The sequence below is a fragment of the Quercus robur genome, chromosome 2, assembly GCF_932294415.1.
Source record: "Quercus robur chromosome 2, dhQueRobu3.1, whole genome shotgun sequence".
NCBI lineage: Eukaryota > Viridiplantae > Streptophyta > Magnoliopsida > Fagales > Fagaceae > Quercus > Quercus robur.
Genome location: NC_065535.1, coordinates 27,349,761 through 27,363,926, shown reverse-complemented (window position 1 = coordinate 27,363,926; position 14,166 = coordinate 27,349,761). Strand labels below are relative to the sequence as shown.

The 14,166-nt window shown below is 35.4% G+C and overlaps 1 protein-coding gene across 2 annotated transcripts; it reads right to left on the bottom strand.

Moving 5' to 3' along the window:
• Window positions 1-1,006: 1,006 nt before the first annotated feature.
• Window positions 1,007-13,765, bottom strand: LOC126713132 (uncharacterized). 2 transcript variants are annotated; one of them, XR_007651283.1, is made up of 6 exons: window positions 13,532-13,765; window positions 11,209-11,408; window positions 5,301-5,402; window positions 1,891-1,942; window positions 1,430-1,809; window positions 1,007-1,342 (listed from the first exon to the last, which is right to left on the bottom strand). XR_007651283.1 is itself a non-coding variant. In XM_050412790.1 (5 exons), the coding sequence occupies exons 1-5, from the start codon at window positions 13,620-13,622 to the stop codon at window positions 1,697-1,699; spliced, it is 558 nt and encodes a 185-aa protein (XP_050268747.1). In that variant the 5' UTR covers window positions 13,623-13,765; the 3' UTR covers window positions 1,348-1,696. The 2 variants fall into 2 exon arrangements, 1 of the variants encoding a protein (XP_050268747.1); XM_050412790.1 differs by lacking the exon at window positions 1,007-1,342 and having other exon boundaries at window positions 1,348-1,809.
• Between the last annotated feature and the right edge of the window lie 401 nt (window positions 13,766-14,166).

Below are 14,166 nucleotides of genomic sequence, written 5' to 3'. Positions count from 1 at the left end.
TATTCGTGGTTTTTTCCATTTGTAAAAGGAGCCTTAGACTAACCCATTTGCTTTTTGCAAATAACATTCTTCTTTTTTGCAGTGCAGATAGACATGACTGTTAAAGGTGTTGGAAATTCTAACAATTTATGAAAAATTAAGGAAGCTTTGGGAGTTAGAAATCATGCACTATGAAAAAGTATTTGGCCTACGATGACTAAATATTGAAGTTCAAAATTATTTATTGTTTATGTAATTATGCTTTGAACTTGAAGGATTGACAGTAGGTTTTTTTCTGTGTTTATGCTTTATTTTTTATTTTATTTTCTTACGTAAATTGTGAAATATGTTGAAAATTATTTAAATTTCAGTCAATATTTTTTTAATCAAGTTTTTTTTTTTTTTTTTTTTTTTCAAATTTATTCTTTATAATTTAATATTAAATTTAATTATAACATCATTGTGGCCTAATGTCCACTCAACCCTTAGTCCCACCTACAAGAGATTTCGAATCCAGTATCTCATGAATATCAATGTCATGAGGTCTTAAAAATGACAAAATCAACCCTGAGATTGCACAAAAGCTTCAATTACTTCTCCAATTACTTTGTAATCGAATTTTTAAACCTTCATCATGATATGAGGGTATTTAATACGGTATTTCAGTCACCATTTAATTTGTAACATAATGAAGCATAACTAATTGCAGGTGTTGCAAGTTCCACCCACCCAAGTTAATTTTCAAATCACAAAGTAATAAGAACTTTCCTTTATGATGCAGCACCAACCAATTAATTGTTTCTATCAAGGCCCTACTTTGCCAGTTTGTCTGTCTCATCAATTAATCTAGAAACTCATCACTACCCTGAAGAGGTGTATATTCTAAAGAGTCTTCTAAAAGCTTTGGAGAAGAATAAGGAAAGAATTGCATTCTATTTGTTATTTTCTTTAGTGTTAATTAGTCATACAAATTACACAAATGAATATCATGCCATAGATACTTTAATTTTCAGAGGAGATTTCTAACTTAAAGGTGAAATCTGGAAAGTGGGATAGAAAATATTTACTACAACTCTACAAGATACATGGTGCGTAATTAAAAACTAAAAATAAACAACTTATTAAAGTAGACATTTCCTTTGTTTCTAAGACCAGGGTGCCTTGCCAGTGGCAACCAAGAGTAACTGTAGAATTAATTTTTGGGCAACACAAGCATCAGTAGTTAGGAAACAAATATTGGTGAATCGGTCACCTACTTTTCCGGTACTTTTGCTTGTAGAAGAACCAAATTATTGTCTGCACTGTACCACCATAACACTGTTTGGATATTTTCAGAGTGCCGGTACTATAGCAATGCCATTCCCTGTGTAATCTAAAGCAACATGAGCATGATACTATTTATAAACTCGAATGAAAGAATGACTTGTTGCCCATATACAAGAGAAACTACCATGTTTGATAAAAGATGGATGGAAGCAGCCTTGCATTATTTTGCAGCCACAAACAGAGTGATACGTAAAAGGTACAAAAGAAAAGGTTTAGGCTTAAAATCATGTGTATCCAAGAAGTTAATCCTGTCTAGACTTGGTGAGTGCCACCAAGTAGGAAATCAGAAGACAAAAACATATCTTGCTTTCTGCAGGGATTGTATAAACTTTCCTTTCCTTCATTGCTGCTCTCCTCTTCGGTTTTGAATATGTCATGTCCATAGAACAGCTCATGAACCTCCATGACGGAAATAGAGTACCGACCGATACATGGCAGCAACATGGAGGAAGCAGATGAGCACTATAAGGAGATCATCCAAGAGGCCAACTATTCCCAGTATTCCTGCATTGCAATTAATCACCTTCAGGGACCAAAACATGTCCATAAGAATTCAACAAACTAAAAGTGCAAGCAACAAGATACCTTCTGGAATAATGTCGACAGGACTCAGTACGTAGACAGCACTTAGTATCATCTGTCCATAACAACTAGAATAAGAGCTTGTCCTTGAAATACCAGTAAGAGTAAAATTCAAGATTTTAGGTTAATATAAAACATGATAACATTTAGATTATCACCCTGGTAATTGAAAATATGACTCTAAACTACAGCATATATTGGGCTGTGCCTGTGTACATTGTACATAATTGCCAGATGCAGCCATGCTATAGCACATGCAGCTGCAAACAAAGCCCTACAAGATTATTTGCCAATACAACAGTAGCATCCCACTGTCTCACTTTAGCATTATAACCATTCAATTTAATGCATTCTGATTGGTATAAACCATTCTAATTTTCTTACATGCTAGTCATACTTCATGGTTGAATGGTTCACACAGATGCCCTTAAGTAGCAAAGAGGGAAAGAGTAAGGTAGTCATACATGAGTGTCAAGTTAATGACAGTCACCTAAGGATCTCTGAGAATTCCAAGTTAAATTTGTATAGGTTTATCCTTGAAAAGAGTTAAACTGTTGGGAAGGAGTCTCTAAGTGATGGAATGTTTGAATCCTAATGTAGGGATGTATAATGATATCCCCCCCTCCCTCCCCCCCCCCCCCCCCCCCTGGGTATGTTTTCAGATTCTGGAATTCCTTAAATTCCTTCTGTCCTCATTGATTAGTTCCGATAGGTACATAGGAAAATACCATTTTTTTTTAATTTGATAATTGGGGGAGGGGGGATTTGAACCCTAGATGTCTCTTTTAGAAACACCATAAGCTACAAGACTCTGTGCAGAAGTAGGGTTGATGTAAGAAAAAGTAGGGAATTTGTCCATGTGTGTTTGTAGTGGGTTTAGGGTTAGGATAGAAGAAGAATTAGAGAGATTATGTTCAGGGCTGTATGAACAGTAACTTTAAAGAGAAGAAGAAAAGAAAGAGAAGATTGCCAAAAACAAAAGTTGCCATTTATCTCCCACTTTGAAGGAAATGATTTTTACAAAATACCACTCCTATTGTTGTTCCACAAAACCCAACCCACGTGGACCAACATCCTACAATAAGGGTGGTCCAAACGCCTCTACCTTCCCCACTATTCAAACCAACCACTCCCCTTCATAAACTATCCATTTCTACCGCTCAATGCCAAAGCCATCTAGCAAAGAAACTCTATAAAATACTTTTCTACTCCTAAGGTCATGACTCCCATTCTACATAGCTAGCACACATTCCCCAATTTACTAGATGATATTTAAACTTGTCACTCTTATTTCATAAAAAAAATCTTCATGAGGTGTTTCTAAATAATTGAAATAGGAACAAAAACAGCCAATGAGCTATAGCTCAAACAACACTTCAAACAAACAACCACCACCCCCCCCCCCCCCCCCCCAAACACACACACACACAAAACAAGAATATGAGGTGGTACATGAGGTATTTTTAAGACCCACCAGGTGTGTAACTTAGTTGGGAGAAAAGAACAAGGACATAAAGTAGATCTGAAACAAGGTAGAGTACTGTTTAATATAAGTAATCTTACTTCAAACAAGTATGTATTTTCTAAACTCGTAGCCTCCTCTTCAACCTCTCTAGAATCAAGTCCAAATTGCTAAAGATCCTTGAGCTAACACAAGCTAGGACATAGGAAGAGAGCACACTGTACAGCCCAAAACATTGGAGCTTCCATAACCAGAATAAACAGCAATGACAAATCGCTTTCCCTACTTCTCCCAAAAAAGCTCTCTCAAGCTTCTTGAGCTACTAAAGTCTAAAACAACCAGTAACCATATATAATAGATATTTTTGTGTCTGTGCGTGTGCAATACAACATTTGGCAAAGCTGATTCATATCAGACTGCCATATCAACAACAAACATATCCTTTTTTTACCCTTGATTTTCAATTTTTCATTAATATTTAGCCTAACAGATGGTCGATTATAACCCTTATTCTTAGTTTTTAAAAAGGAAAAGAAATTATATATATATATATATATTTATATAAGTAACTTAAAGTTTACTAAAAAGAAAACAGGGGCAAAGCCCTAGTACACAGGACTAGCAAGAGCCTAAATTTTTTTTTTTAAAGAAAAGAGAGGCAAAGCCCTAAGACACAGCAGTAACAAGAGCCCCACCACCAAAGAATTAACACAAAAAATTACAAAGATCTTAAAAAAATCAATAAAAGGAGTACAAGAAAGATTCCCAATATCCCTCATCCATTCAAATATAGATCTTAAAAATAAAAGTCTCAATTGAAGCAATGAGGTTTTGACTCCTTCAAACCTGTCCTAAAATGTCGTTTCTTACGAATACTCTACATCAAACATATAGGAATACCATTCCATACATTTGATAACCATTATTCTAAATCAACAAGTGGACTACCCATGACATGGGTTATCCAGGTCAAGGGTAAAACTACTATGAAAGGAGTAGAAAAATTAGTCAGGAAAAAAAAAAAAAAAAAAAAAATGAAGAAGAAGAAGAAGATTATGAGAAAATACATGGGTTAACGATATAGTACTGCATATCAGGTTGGACTTAGCCATCCAATGAAGTCAAAATAACTCAAACAAGCTACAAACAATGATGTAATGCACAAAGTCCTGCAGCTGCTTATTGTCAAGCCTACTTTGGTTACCAAAGGAAAGAACAAATGCAAAAGGTCAACAACATGGTTCTGACTCTTGTCAAATTAGCCTTGATTAGTCAAGGGGCTAGAAAAGACCATGCCACCTCAACATATGGAAAACCTGACACAACAGGTCCAATTACAAAGATCAAACATGCCATTATTCTTTTCCTACCAAAAGACAAACTAAAAATAAAAGCATCTCATAAAATCGTCTTCATTGATAACTGGAGCCACTCTATCATTATAAAATCCACTGAATGGCAGAAAAGCTCTGACCTTTTCCTCTTTTATTTTTTGGGCATGTAAAACGGAGGAAAAAAATGTTGGTCCAGATATCCAGCAAGACTTAAGCCATCATCCTTAAGAATTAAACAATATACATTTTTGGATCATACTTAAACTATATCATATTATTCAACAAGTTCAAGGTACTAAATCAATGACGTTTCTATATTAGCTTTGGCTGTCTGAATCAAAGAGAAACCTCAATAGTTTCTAGATGGCAGCTTAAAATAATATCTAGGACTTCAAAGACCCAGATTAATGCACTAAAATTATTCCACCCAGGTATAGTAACAAACTATGCTGCTAAGGCAGAAAAGATGCATGCCTTAATTTAATAAAAGAAACACTGGTATTCAAATGAACAGATAATTATGCTGCTGAAACTGAAGAAGATGTAAGTAAGCATGAATCTAACAGAAATGCAAGGAGCTACCACACATGTCTGCATGTTTGTGTCATTCACTTAACTGCAATGTAGACACGGGCTCTGATGACAAGAGGAAGAGATCTCTGAGGATCCATCAGTTCCCGTAACAACCTTCGGAGGAGAAATGGAAGGTCCTGCATTCTCTGTAAAAAGAAAACATCATTTGTACGTGAGATAACAGTGACTTCGGCACAGGGTGCTTAGATATGAAAAAAAATGCAATTGTAAATGATAAAAAAAAGTCACAAATGTTGCACCAACTGGTCTAATGCAGCCAATAAGTCATGATAAATACATTTATATATATAATTGAAATTTTTTAAATGCATACATTCATTAGAATATGGCCAGAGATCCCATATATTCATCTCTATTTTTTTTTGTAAGTATATTCCATCTTCTAGTTCAGGAAATATGATATGATTCTCCAAATGTTACCTTGATTTACTGGGAGTTTTGTGAATGCAACTATACATTATGAAATAGGTGGGAAATTTTTGAAAACTAACACAGTACAACCAGTTGGATGACATTTTATATCTTCATATGAAGAGAACTGAAGATATTTAACTTCTCATTCATAATTACTATACAAATCAGCTATCATGGATGGAATGATGCCACAGTGTCAAAAAAAAAAAAAAAAAAAAAAAAACATTTACAAGGAAAAAGGGGTACACTGGTCAGATTATTTGATTTTCTCTTATTTCAGCTTCTTTCCTTTATCATAATTAAGTCTGCTATTAACCTTTCAAAACGGTTCATGTATGGTTGATGTGATCATTTTACCAAAATTTCAGGTGTCAGTCAAGCAAGTCAGTTAGGTATGAATGCCAGTGTCACCCTTCTTTAGGGACACAGCTGAGTCCAACTTGTTAAAGTAAAAGTGTTTAGGGTTTGATAAGTTGACCCTAACACATAAAATATTATTTATATATAAAGTGTTTCGCCCCTAGTTTAAACCCATAACACTCCCCCTCAAGCTGGAGAGTATTTTATTGGACCCAGTTGGAGAGTATATATCATCTCTTAAGTTAGAGAGTATATATAATACAATCCCAGCTTGTTACATAATAAACTCAAACCAGTCTAACATAAGGTTTTGGTAAACATATCAACAATTTGAACTCTTGTAGAAACATATGAAATAGCAATTATACCATCTCCTACTTTCTCTCGAGTAATATGACAATCTACTTCTATATGCTCTCATGGAACATAGGATTAGAGGCAATGTGAATTGTTGCTTGATTGTCACAATGCATCGTCATAGAAACCTTTACAACAAATTTTAATTCCTCAAGTAAATGCTTAATCCACATAAGCTCACATGATGTTTGTGCCATGGCTCTATTTTTTATTATTATAAGTAATCAGAGAAATAATATTAAAGAAAATAGAAAGGAACAATACAAGTTGTTCATGATGATGAACACAAGAAAAACAAAAAACAAACAACAAAGAGAAAGAAATTGGGATGCAATTCTAAGGGAACATAAAAACTCGAAGAGAGATGAACAATCAATAAAACCCTAACACCGAGACCAATCAAACAAACTACGCTAGCAAAGGACTTTTAACTCTTCCAACATCTTCTCAGTGTCCTCAAAGGAGCGGCAATTTCGTTCCAACCATACAATCCACATCAAACAACCCATAACCAAATTCCAAATATACGAAGTATGATTCCCAAGCCAAGCCATTGATGCCAGCAAAATAACAAACCCACCACAATGCTTGGCATGATCCAATGAATGCCGAAAGCATGAAGAATAACAACCCATAATGTGTATGTAACTGGACAATGAAGAAGTAAATGGTCCACAGACTCCCCATTACAACAACACATACAACACTGATTTGTCAAAAAACAGCCCCTAAGCATGAGATTATCCAAAGTAAGAATCTGACCATGAGTAGTTGTCCACAAAAAGAAAGCCGCTCGCTTAGGAACCTTAGTTTTCCAAACATCCTTCCAAGGGAACACAAATTTCTAAGCATTCTGAATCTCATGGTAGAAAGACCAGGTGTCAAATTTACCATTTCCTTTTAGGCGCCAACAAAGAGTATCGCTTAGCCTCTGCACTAGATCCGGCAACAACAGTTTGTTTCTTACTTAAGAGCAATAGCCAGTAGTAGCTTTTCTATCTAACAGTGACCCTACCCGATCAGCATCAATATAGGATTCTACCCGTAGGTGACTGTTTGTTTCATACAAAAGACCATGGCTTGGATGTGATTTAAGATACCTCATAATTGCCTCCCAATGTGGAACGTGAAGGTGAGGATCTTTCTAAATTGGCTCAAAAAACACTGACTGCAAATAATATATCTGGGCGAGTAATTGTGAGATAATTTAGTTTACCAATTAGACAGCGATATCTCTCAAGATTAGATAACAACTCCCCTTGATCTTCATACAATTTGACATTAGGATCCATAGGAGTCTCCATTGGTTTAGATCCTAACAAGTTGGTTTCTTCCAACATATCCAACACATACTTTCTTTTTGATAAACTGATGCCTTCTTTAGATCGTGCTACCTCAATACCCAAGAAATAATGAAGTTCACCCAAATCCTTAGTTCGAAAGGAGTTTTGAAGGTATCTCTTTAAATCATCAATATCCTTTTTGTCATCACTATTGATTATAATATCATCAACATATACTATCAACAAAATCTTTCCTCTTGCAAAGGTATGAGAAAACACAGAATGATCAGAGTAGTGACATTACAATCCAAACTTTAACACTACTTCACTGAATTTACCAAACCAAGCTCTAGTAGATTGTTTAAGACCATAGATGGCCTTATGCAACCTACACCTCTTCCTTTAAATCACAATTCAAGAAGGCGTTTTTAACGTCTAACTGAAATAGTGGCCAGCCCAAATTAGTAGCCAAGGAGATCAAAATCCGGACATAAAAAATTTTAGCAATAGGCAAGAAATGTCTCTACATAGTCGACACCTCATTTCTGGGTATACCCTTTGGCAACCAAGCGAGCCTTCAAACGCTCAATAGAACAATTAGGCAAGTACTTCATAGTATACACCCAATGACAACCAACTATAGCTTCCCCTGAAGGATGAGTAACTAAAGACCAAGTAGCATTTCAAGACAGGGTAGACATTTTTGCCTCCATAGCAGACTTCCAACCAGGGATGGACATAGCCTCCTAGATAGACTTAGGAACAATAGTAGAATTCAAGTATGTGGTAAAAGCATGGAGAGATGAGGTGAGGTAGAGATTTTCAACTATTATGGTTGCTAGCGACAGGGATACCGATGGGTGGTGGTCGAAGGGTTAACGGCAGTGGACTAGGGGCTTTGATACCATGTTGTTAAGGTAAAAGTGTTTATGGTTTGATAAGTTGACCCTAACACATAAAATATTATTTATATATAAAGGAGTACAGTGACATTACTGTTTTGCCCCTGGTTTAAACCCATAACACAACTGAAAACCTAAAATTCTTCAATTGTTAGTTTCTAATCAAATAAATTCCTGTGTATCAGCTATATTAATAGATTCCAAAGTTTTCTCTACTTGGTGATGATTCCAGGCAAATCTCAAAGTACTGATTCTTAAGGTCTTCATTTTCTTTTTGTTTAACTTCTCCTCTATCCCCCACATTTGATAGTGTTTGGCATCACGTCCTTTTTTAATACTTATACTAATGTTATTTTTTTGTCTTTCTCTACCCTTTTTTGTTCCCTCAACTGGATTCAACTCACTTTCTTACAGGTGCATTAGTCCACAACTCTCCCTCATCTTTTCATCAATTGGTTCATCTCTATCTTTAAATGGATTTCCTCATTTCGAATCATATCAATATGGAAAAAGTTTATTCTTCCACCTTTCGTCTTCATTAAACTACTCTTTTTCACAGGTAAATAAAACTTTATTAAAAGGAAATTGAAATAGTACAAGCTGCTCCCCTGGTACACAGGTAGTGTAATAAGGGAAAACAAGAAACTAAGCAAAAGTTCACAAATCTAAAAATCCAAAAGGGAAGGAATGGAAAGAACCCTCATTTTTTTTTTTGATAGGTAATAAGACTTTTATTGAAATAACTTAACATTATGTTCACGATGGTGAACACTTTGAACAAGAAACAAATTCAACAAGTTCAAGAACTAAAGCTAACAGATTGTAAGAATTTAGAAAATGAAATACAATGCGTAAAACCCCAAATACAAGTCCACTGAAACAAAGTACCGAAGAGAAGAGATTTTAAGAGGTCTAAGGTTCTCTTGTTGTCTTCAAAGGTACAGGTATTACCATATTACATTCCTGCCAAACTAACCGCATTAAACATGCTAGGACCATATTCCATATAGTTGACAAGTGATTTCCAAACCAATTTTCTCCAAGCAAGAAGAAGAGAGCTAACCGTTTTCAGAATTACCCACTGAATCCCAAACACCTCAAAAACTTCACTCCTTAATGCATTAGAAAATTTACAGTGGAATAGAAGATGATCCACAAATTCCCCATCACAACAACACAAGTAACACCTATTACCCAGGACCTAACCTCTCTTAACTCATAGTAGTCATCCAATCAATCAAAGAAAGCAAGAACTATTTCAACAAGCTTCTCCCCCACCCCCCCCACCCCCCTCTCCGATTAAAAAGTTTGGCGGTACAGTTCACTCCAAATAGTCCAAATGCTATGCAATGGAATCACCCCCCAAAAAACTGCCTACCTGATGCCGATCGACACCCTTATTCCAACAAGCTAGCAATTCCAACACTTGCTTAGACACCACCCATGAAACACCAAGCGCACGATAGACACAAATGTCCATAAACTATATGCCGAAGAACAGTGAAGGAGTAGGTGATCCACCAATTCCTAACTATTCTTACACATCCAATAGTGGTTAACAACACATATTCCTCATCCTAAGATTATCCAACGTAAAAATCTTTCCCTTGGTAGCTGTCCAACTGTCCAAGTGGAAATAGCTTCCTTAGAAGGAGCTTTCACCTTAGAAATACTTCTCCACGGGAAAGAATGACTTCCTCCAGCAGTTAAAACTCTATAATACGACTTACATCAAGAGAACCATTCCTGGCAGGCATCCACGCCATTCTATCTTCCCCTTTCCAACCAATATTACTTTCTATCCCATCTTTTCTAAGAGAAGAATCAGAGGTGCAATCAAACTCAATATGAGTTGTATAATTATAGTCAAGCCCACAAATCCTATATGCATTCCTATTTTATGAACTTAAGAATTGAAATCTTAATTGTATAATACGTATCAATGATGAAAAATTTTCTTCATCAACCTTTTGTCCTCATTAAATTACTTTCAATCCTATCTTTCATAAGAGAAGAATCAGAGGTGCACTAAAACTCAATGAGTTGTATAATTACAGGCAAGCCCACTATAGACCATACTTCTCCTCCCAAGATGAGTTGTATGAGTTATATATCAAACTCAAGATGCGTGTGTTTGATATTTAAGTTTTGTGCCTAACATCAAAAGGACCAATATTTGTATCATTGAATTTCTGGACCCAATAGAACATACTTCTCCTCTCATATCTTATAATAGAAGGCAAATATATATATATATATATATATATATACATATATATGAAATTTTTTAGTCAATATTGAATGTGTGATCAAATGCCGCCATCAACCTCAAACTTATCTCCATATTCATGCCGTATATTTAAAATCAGCATTCCAATAAACAAGTCCTTAACAAGAATAATTTGCTAGCAAATCTAAAAGATTTTATGAATACATACAAAATTTGTTAGTCGATGTTGAATGTGCGGTCAAATGCCATCATCAACCTCAAACTTATCTCAATTTTCATGCCGTATATTTAAAAGCAGCATTCCAATAAAAAAGTCCTTAACAAGAATAATTTGCTAGCACATCTAAAAGATTTTATGCACACAAACACACGCACACATAATTACCTGAATCAGACCATTGGAACGCCCACCAAAAAGGCGATTGTATGTTTCAACCTTTCTTAGAATCTCCGCAACCTCTGGGTCACGATGCTGCCTTAATGAAGCCTCTCCAGGAACCAACAAGGTAATTTGACGACGACACAGTGGGCATTTACATGGTTGAATTGCTGAACCATGATGCCAAACCTCCATAATACAATTGCCTGAACACAAAGACAATAAATTAACTACCTGATTTTCATAATATTTATTGAAAACAAATTCCAAGTACACCACCAATTGACTAGGACAATATTCTGTTTAACATTACCCACAGTTAAAATTATATCCAAAGCAGCTGTCCACACATCTTTTTTTTTCATAAGTACAAAAATTTAATTGAAAAGAGGCTACTTCATGCAAAAGGGCATAAAGAAGCCTAAAGAATTACAAACAAATACAGAAAATTATATACAATGAGAAAGAGACTCAATACACATAAGAACATAATCTTTATTCGTAAGTCCCCAAGCTCGAGACCAATCAAACAAAGTCCCAACAAAATGAGCTAGAAGTTGGTCCCTTGATCCCTTCAAATCCTCAAACATTGTCCTATTCCATTCTCACCAAAGAATCCACATCAAACAAAGTGGAACCAAATTTCAAATATCCAACAAATTTTCCCAAACCAATTCCTCCAACCAAACAAAATATCTTTTGCACTCCCTAGCAAAACCCAAGAGATACCAAAAGACCTAAATATAGAACACCACAATTGATAAGCCTCCTTTCAATGAATCAAAAGGTGATCCACCCCCTCCCCACTACATTGACACATACAACTCCAATCCACTATAGTATATCATCTCCTCCTAAGATTGTCACAAGAATCTTGCCCCATGCTGCTGTCCAAACAAAAGACACTTTTCAGGGGGCCTTCACTTCCCAAATACCTTTCCAAGGGAAAGTGACAAGAGGACCCATTAAAATTTATACACTCTTCCAACCAAACTAATCGGTGGTCACAAATTTCTATTACTTCTACAATTTTATTTTTATTTTTTTTGCGGCACTAAAGTTATAAATGAAGCATTTTTCCAAAGCAGCAAGAAGCATAAACTTCCTAAAACTTCTCCACAACTCCTCAACAATGCTGGATGCCATCCAAACCTAGAGCTTTATCCCTTCCTTTCCTTGAGTATGCATAACATCTCTTCCTTTTTGAACTCCATCCATCCCATCTCTGTCTCATCAATTGGAGCCACTTCTAGCTCCTCAAGAATCAATAATACACTCTATTTTTATTCAATATTTGTTTTTTTGCTAATTAAACAACCTCTACCTTGTTCTTGGAATGGGAGAAGATGCACTTTTGAGGTAGAAATTATTCGTAATCTTAATTCATATATAAAGTGCAAAGACCTTTCTACATTATGATAGGGAGTTTTAGAAATAGGAGAAAAAAAAAGGGATAATATCTACCCCAAGGAAAGGAGAGAAGAGGAAAGGATTATTTTGTCTTATGTTGATTGCATTTTTATAAGAGAAAATAGAGAGAATGAAATTGATATTGATTTGCCATTACACTATGTCTTCTTTTTCCCCTTACTTCATTGAGTTGAAGGATAAAACTTTCTTTTTAAAATAAAAATACATTGAGTGATTCTCTTCGCCTCCAATCCACCCACTTTTGGGCAGATAGTAAAAGTGAGCCTAAGAGGGGTAAACTCCCTCCATCCAGTGAGAACAATTCACAAAATAGATCTATGGGACGCTATGAGGTTTTTTCTCTTTATATTGAAGATGATGCCCTTTCATATAGACATGTAAATCCATTATAGGCACAATGATGTCAAACTTGAGCCAAGTCACAATAATCTTTAAACGCGATGCAATTGCACAAATGCCAACTTGTCGGCTTGCTTCCATATCATCGTTTGTGAGATTTCTCTAATAAAATTCTCATGTGATATATTCCCTATCCACGTAGTAAGGGGTGAAGGGTGAGGCCAAAAGTTGAATCCCCCATATTTTTGGGTTCCCAGCAGTATAGCTTTATATGGATTCTTGTTTTGTTTAAGAAAAATTACTAAGACTTCATAATTGTCAACAAAAATCAAAGAGTACATAATCTAACATGTCATTTACAGGCTTATAAGGACACTTTGTTTTAGGAACCCACTTTAGAGTAGACACAAAGAAGAGAGATTAAAAACTCAGTATCAGTCCTGTGAATTACAAGCAAGAAAATGGCGGAAAACGAAGAACCTAGAATTTAATCTGAGTAATTCAACAATCTAATAATAATTCTTGAATGAAACAGAAGTGAAGAAAGAAAGGCACTGACCGCAGAACCAGTGAGAGCAATTGGCTTGACAAGGAATATTGAAGCTGCTACGGCACACCGAACAGCAATCGTTCGCCAAAGGATCATCCATCTCTTTCTCTCTCTCTCTCTCGTTGGGCCTTTTTCAAAACAATTTACTTAGGAGACAAGTTTTGAATAGCACCTGACCAAAAGTGGAACTCTAGACTGCGTGTCCCGTGGATTCGGATTCCAGTTAGGTAAAATCTCTTACGTTGGAATTAGAGATGAGTCTACACCAAAAATTTATTGATATTTTAGCGTGCGTTTAGATTAAGCATTTTACCCAGTTCGTGAGTTTTGCATTTTTTAGTGGATCTCATGGATACTATTTACTTTTCCACCAAACTTAGCAAAACACAAATTTCTAGGTAAATTTGGATCCCACATCACTATTAACATATTTAAAAATTATTTTGCTACAGTATTTTCAACAATAAATTTTCAGTTTTCATCAAATAAGCGGTATCCAAACACACCCTTAAGATCCATTTGGATACAGCTTATTTTACTGAAAACTAAAAATACTGTAACAAATAAGTGAAAAACGCATGCAGATTATTTTTGGGTCCGAGTATTGTAGCTCAGTTGAAAACGCGTTTTTACTTTTTTTTTCT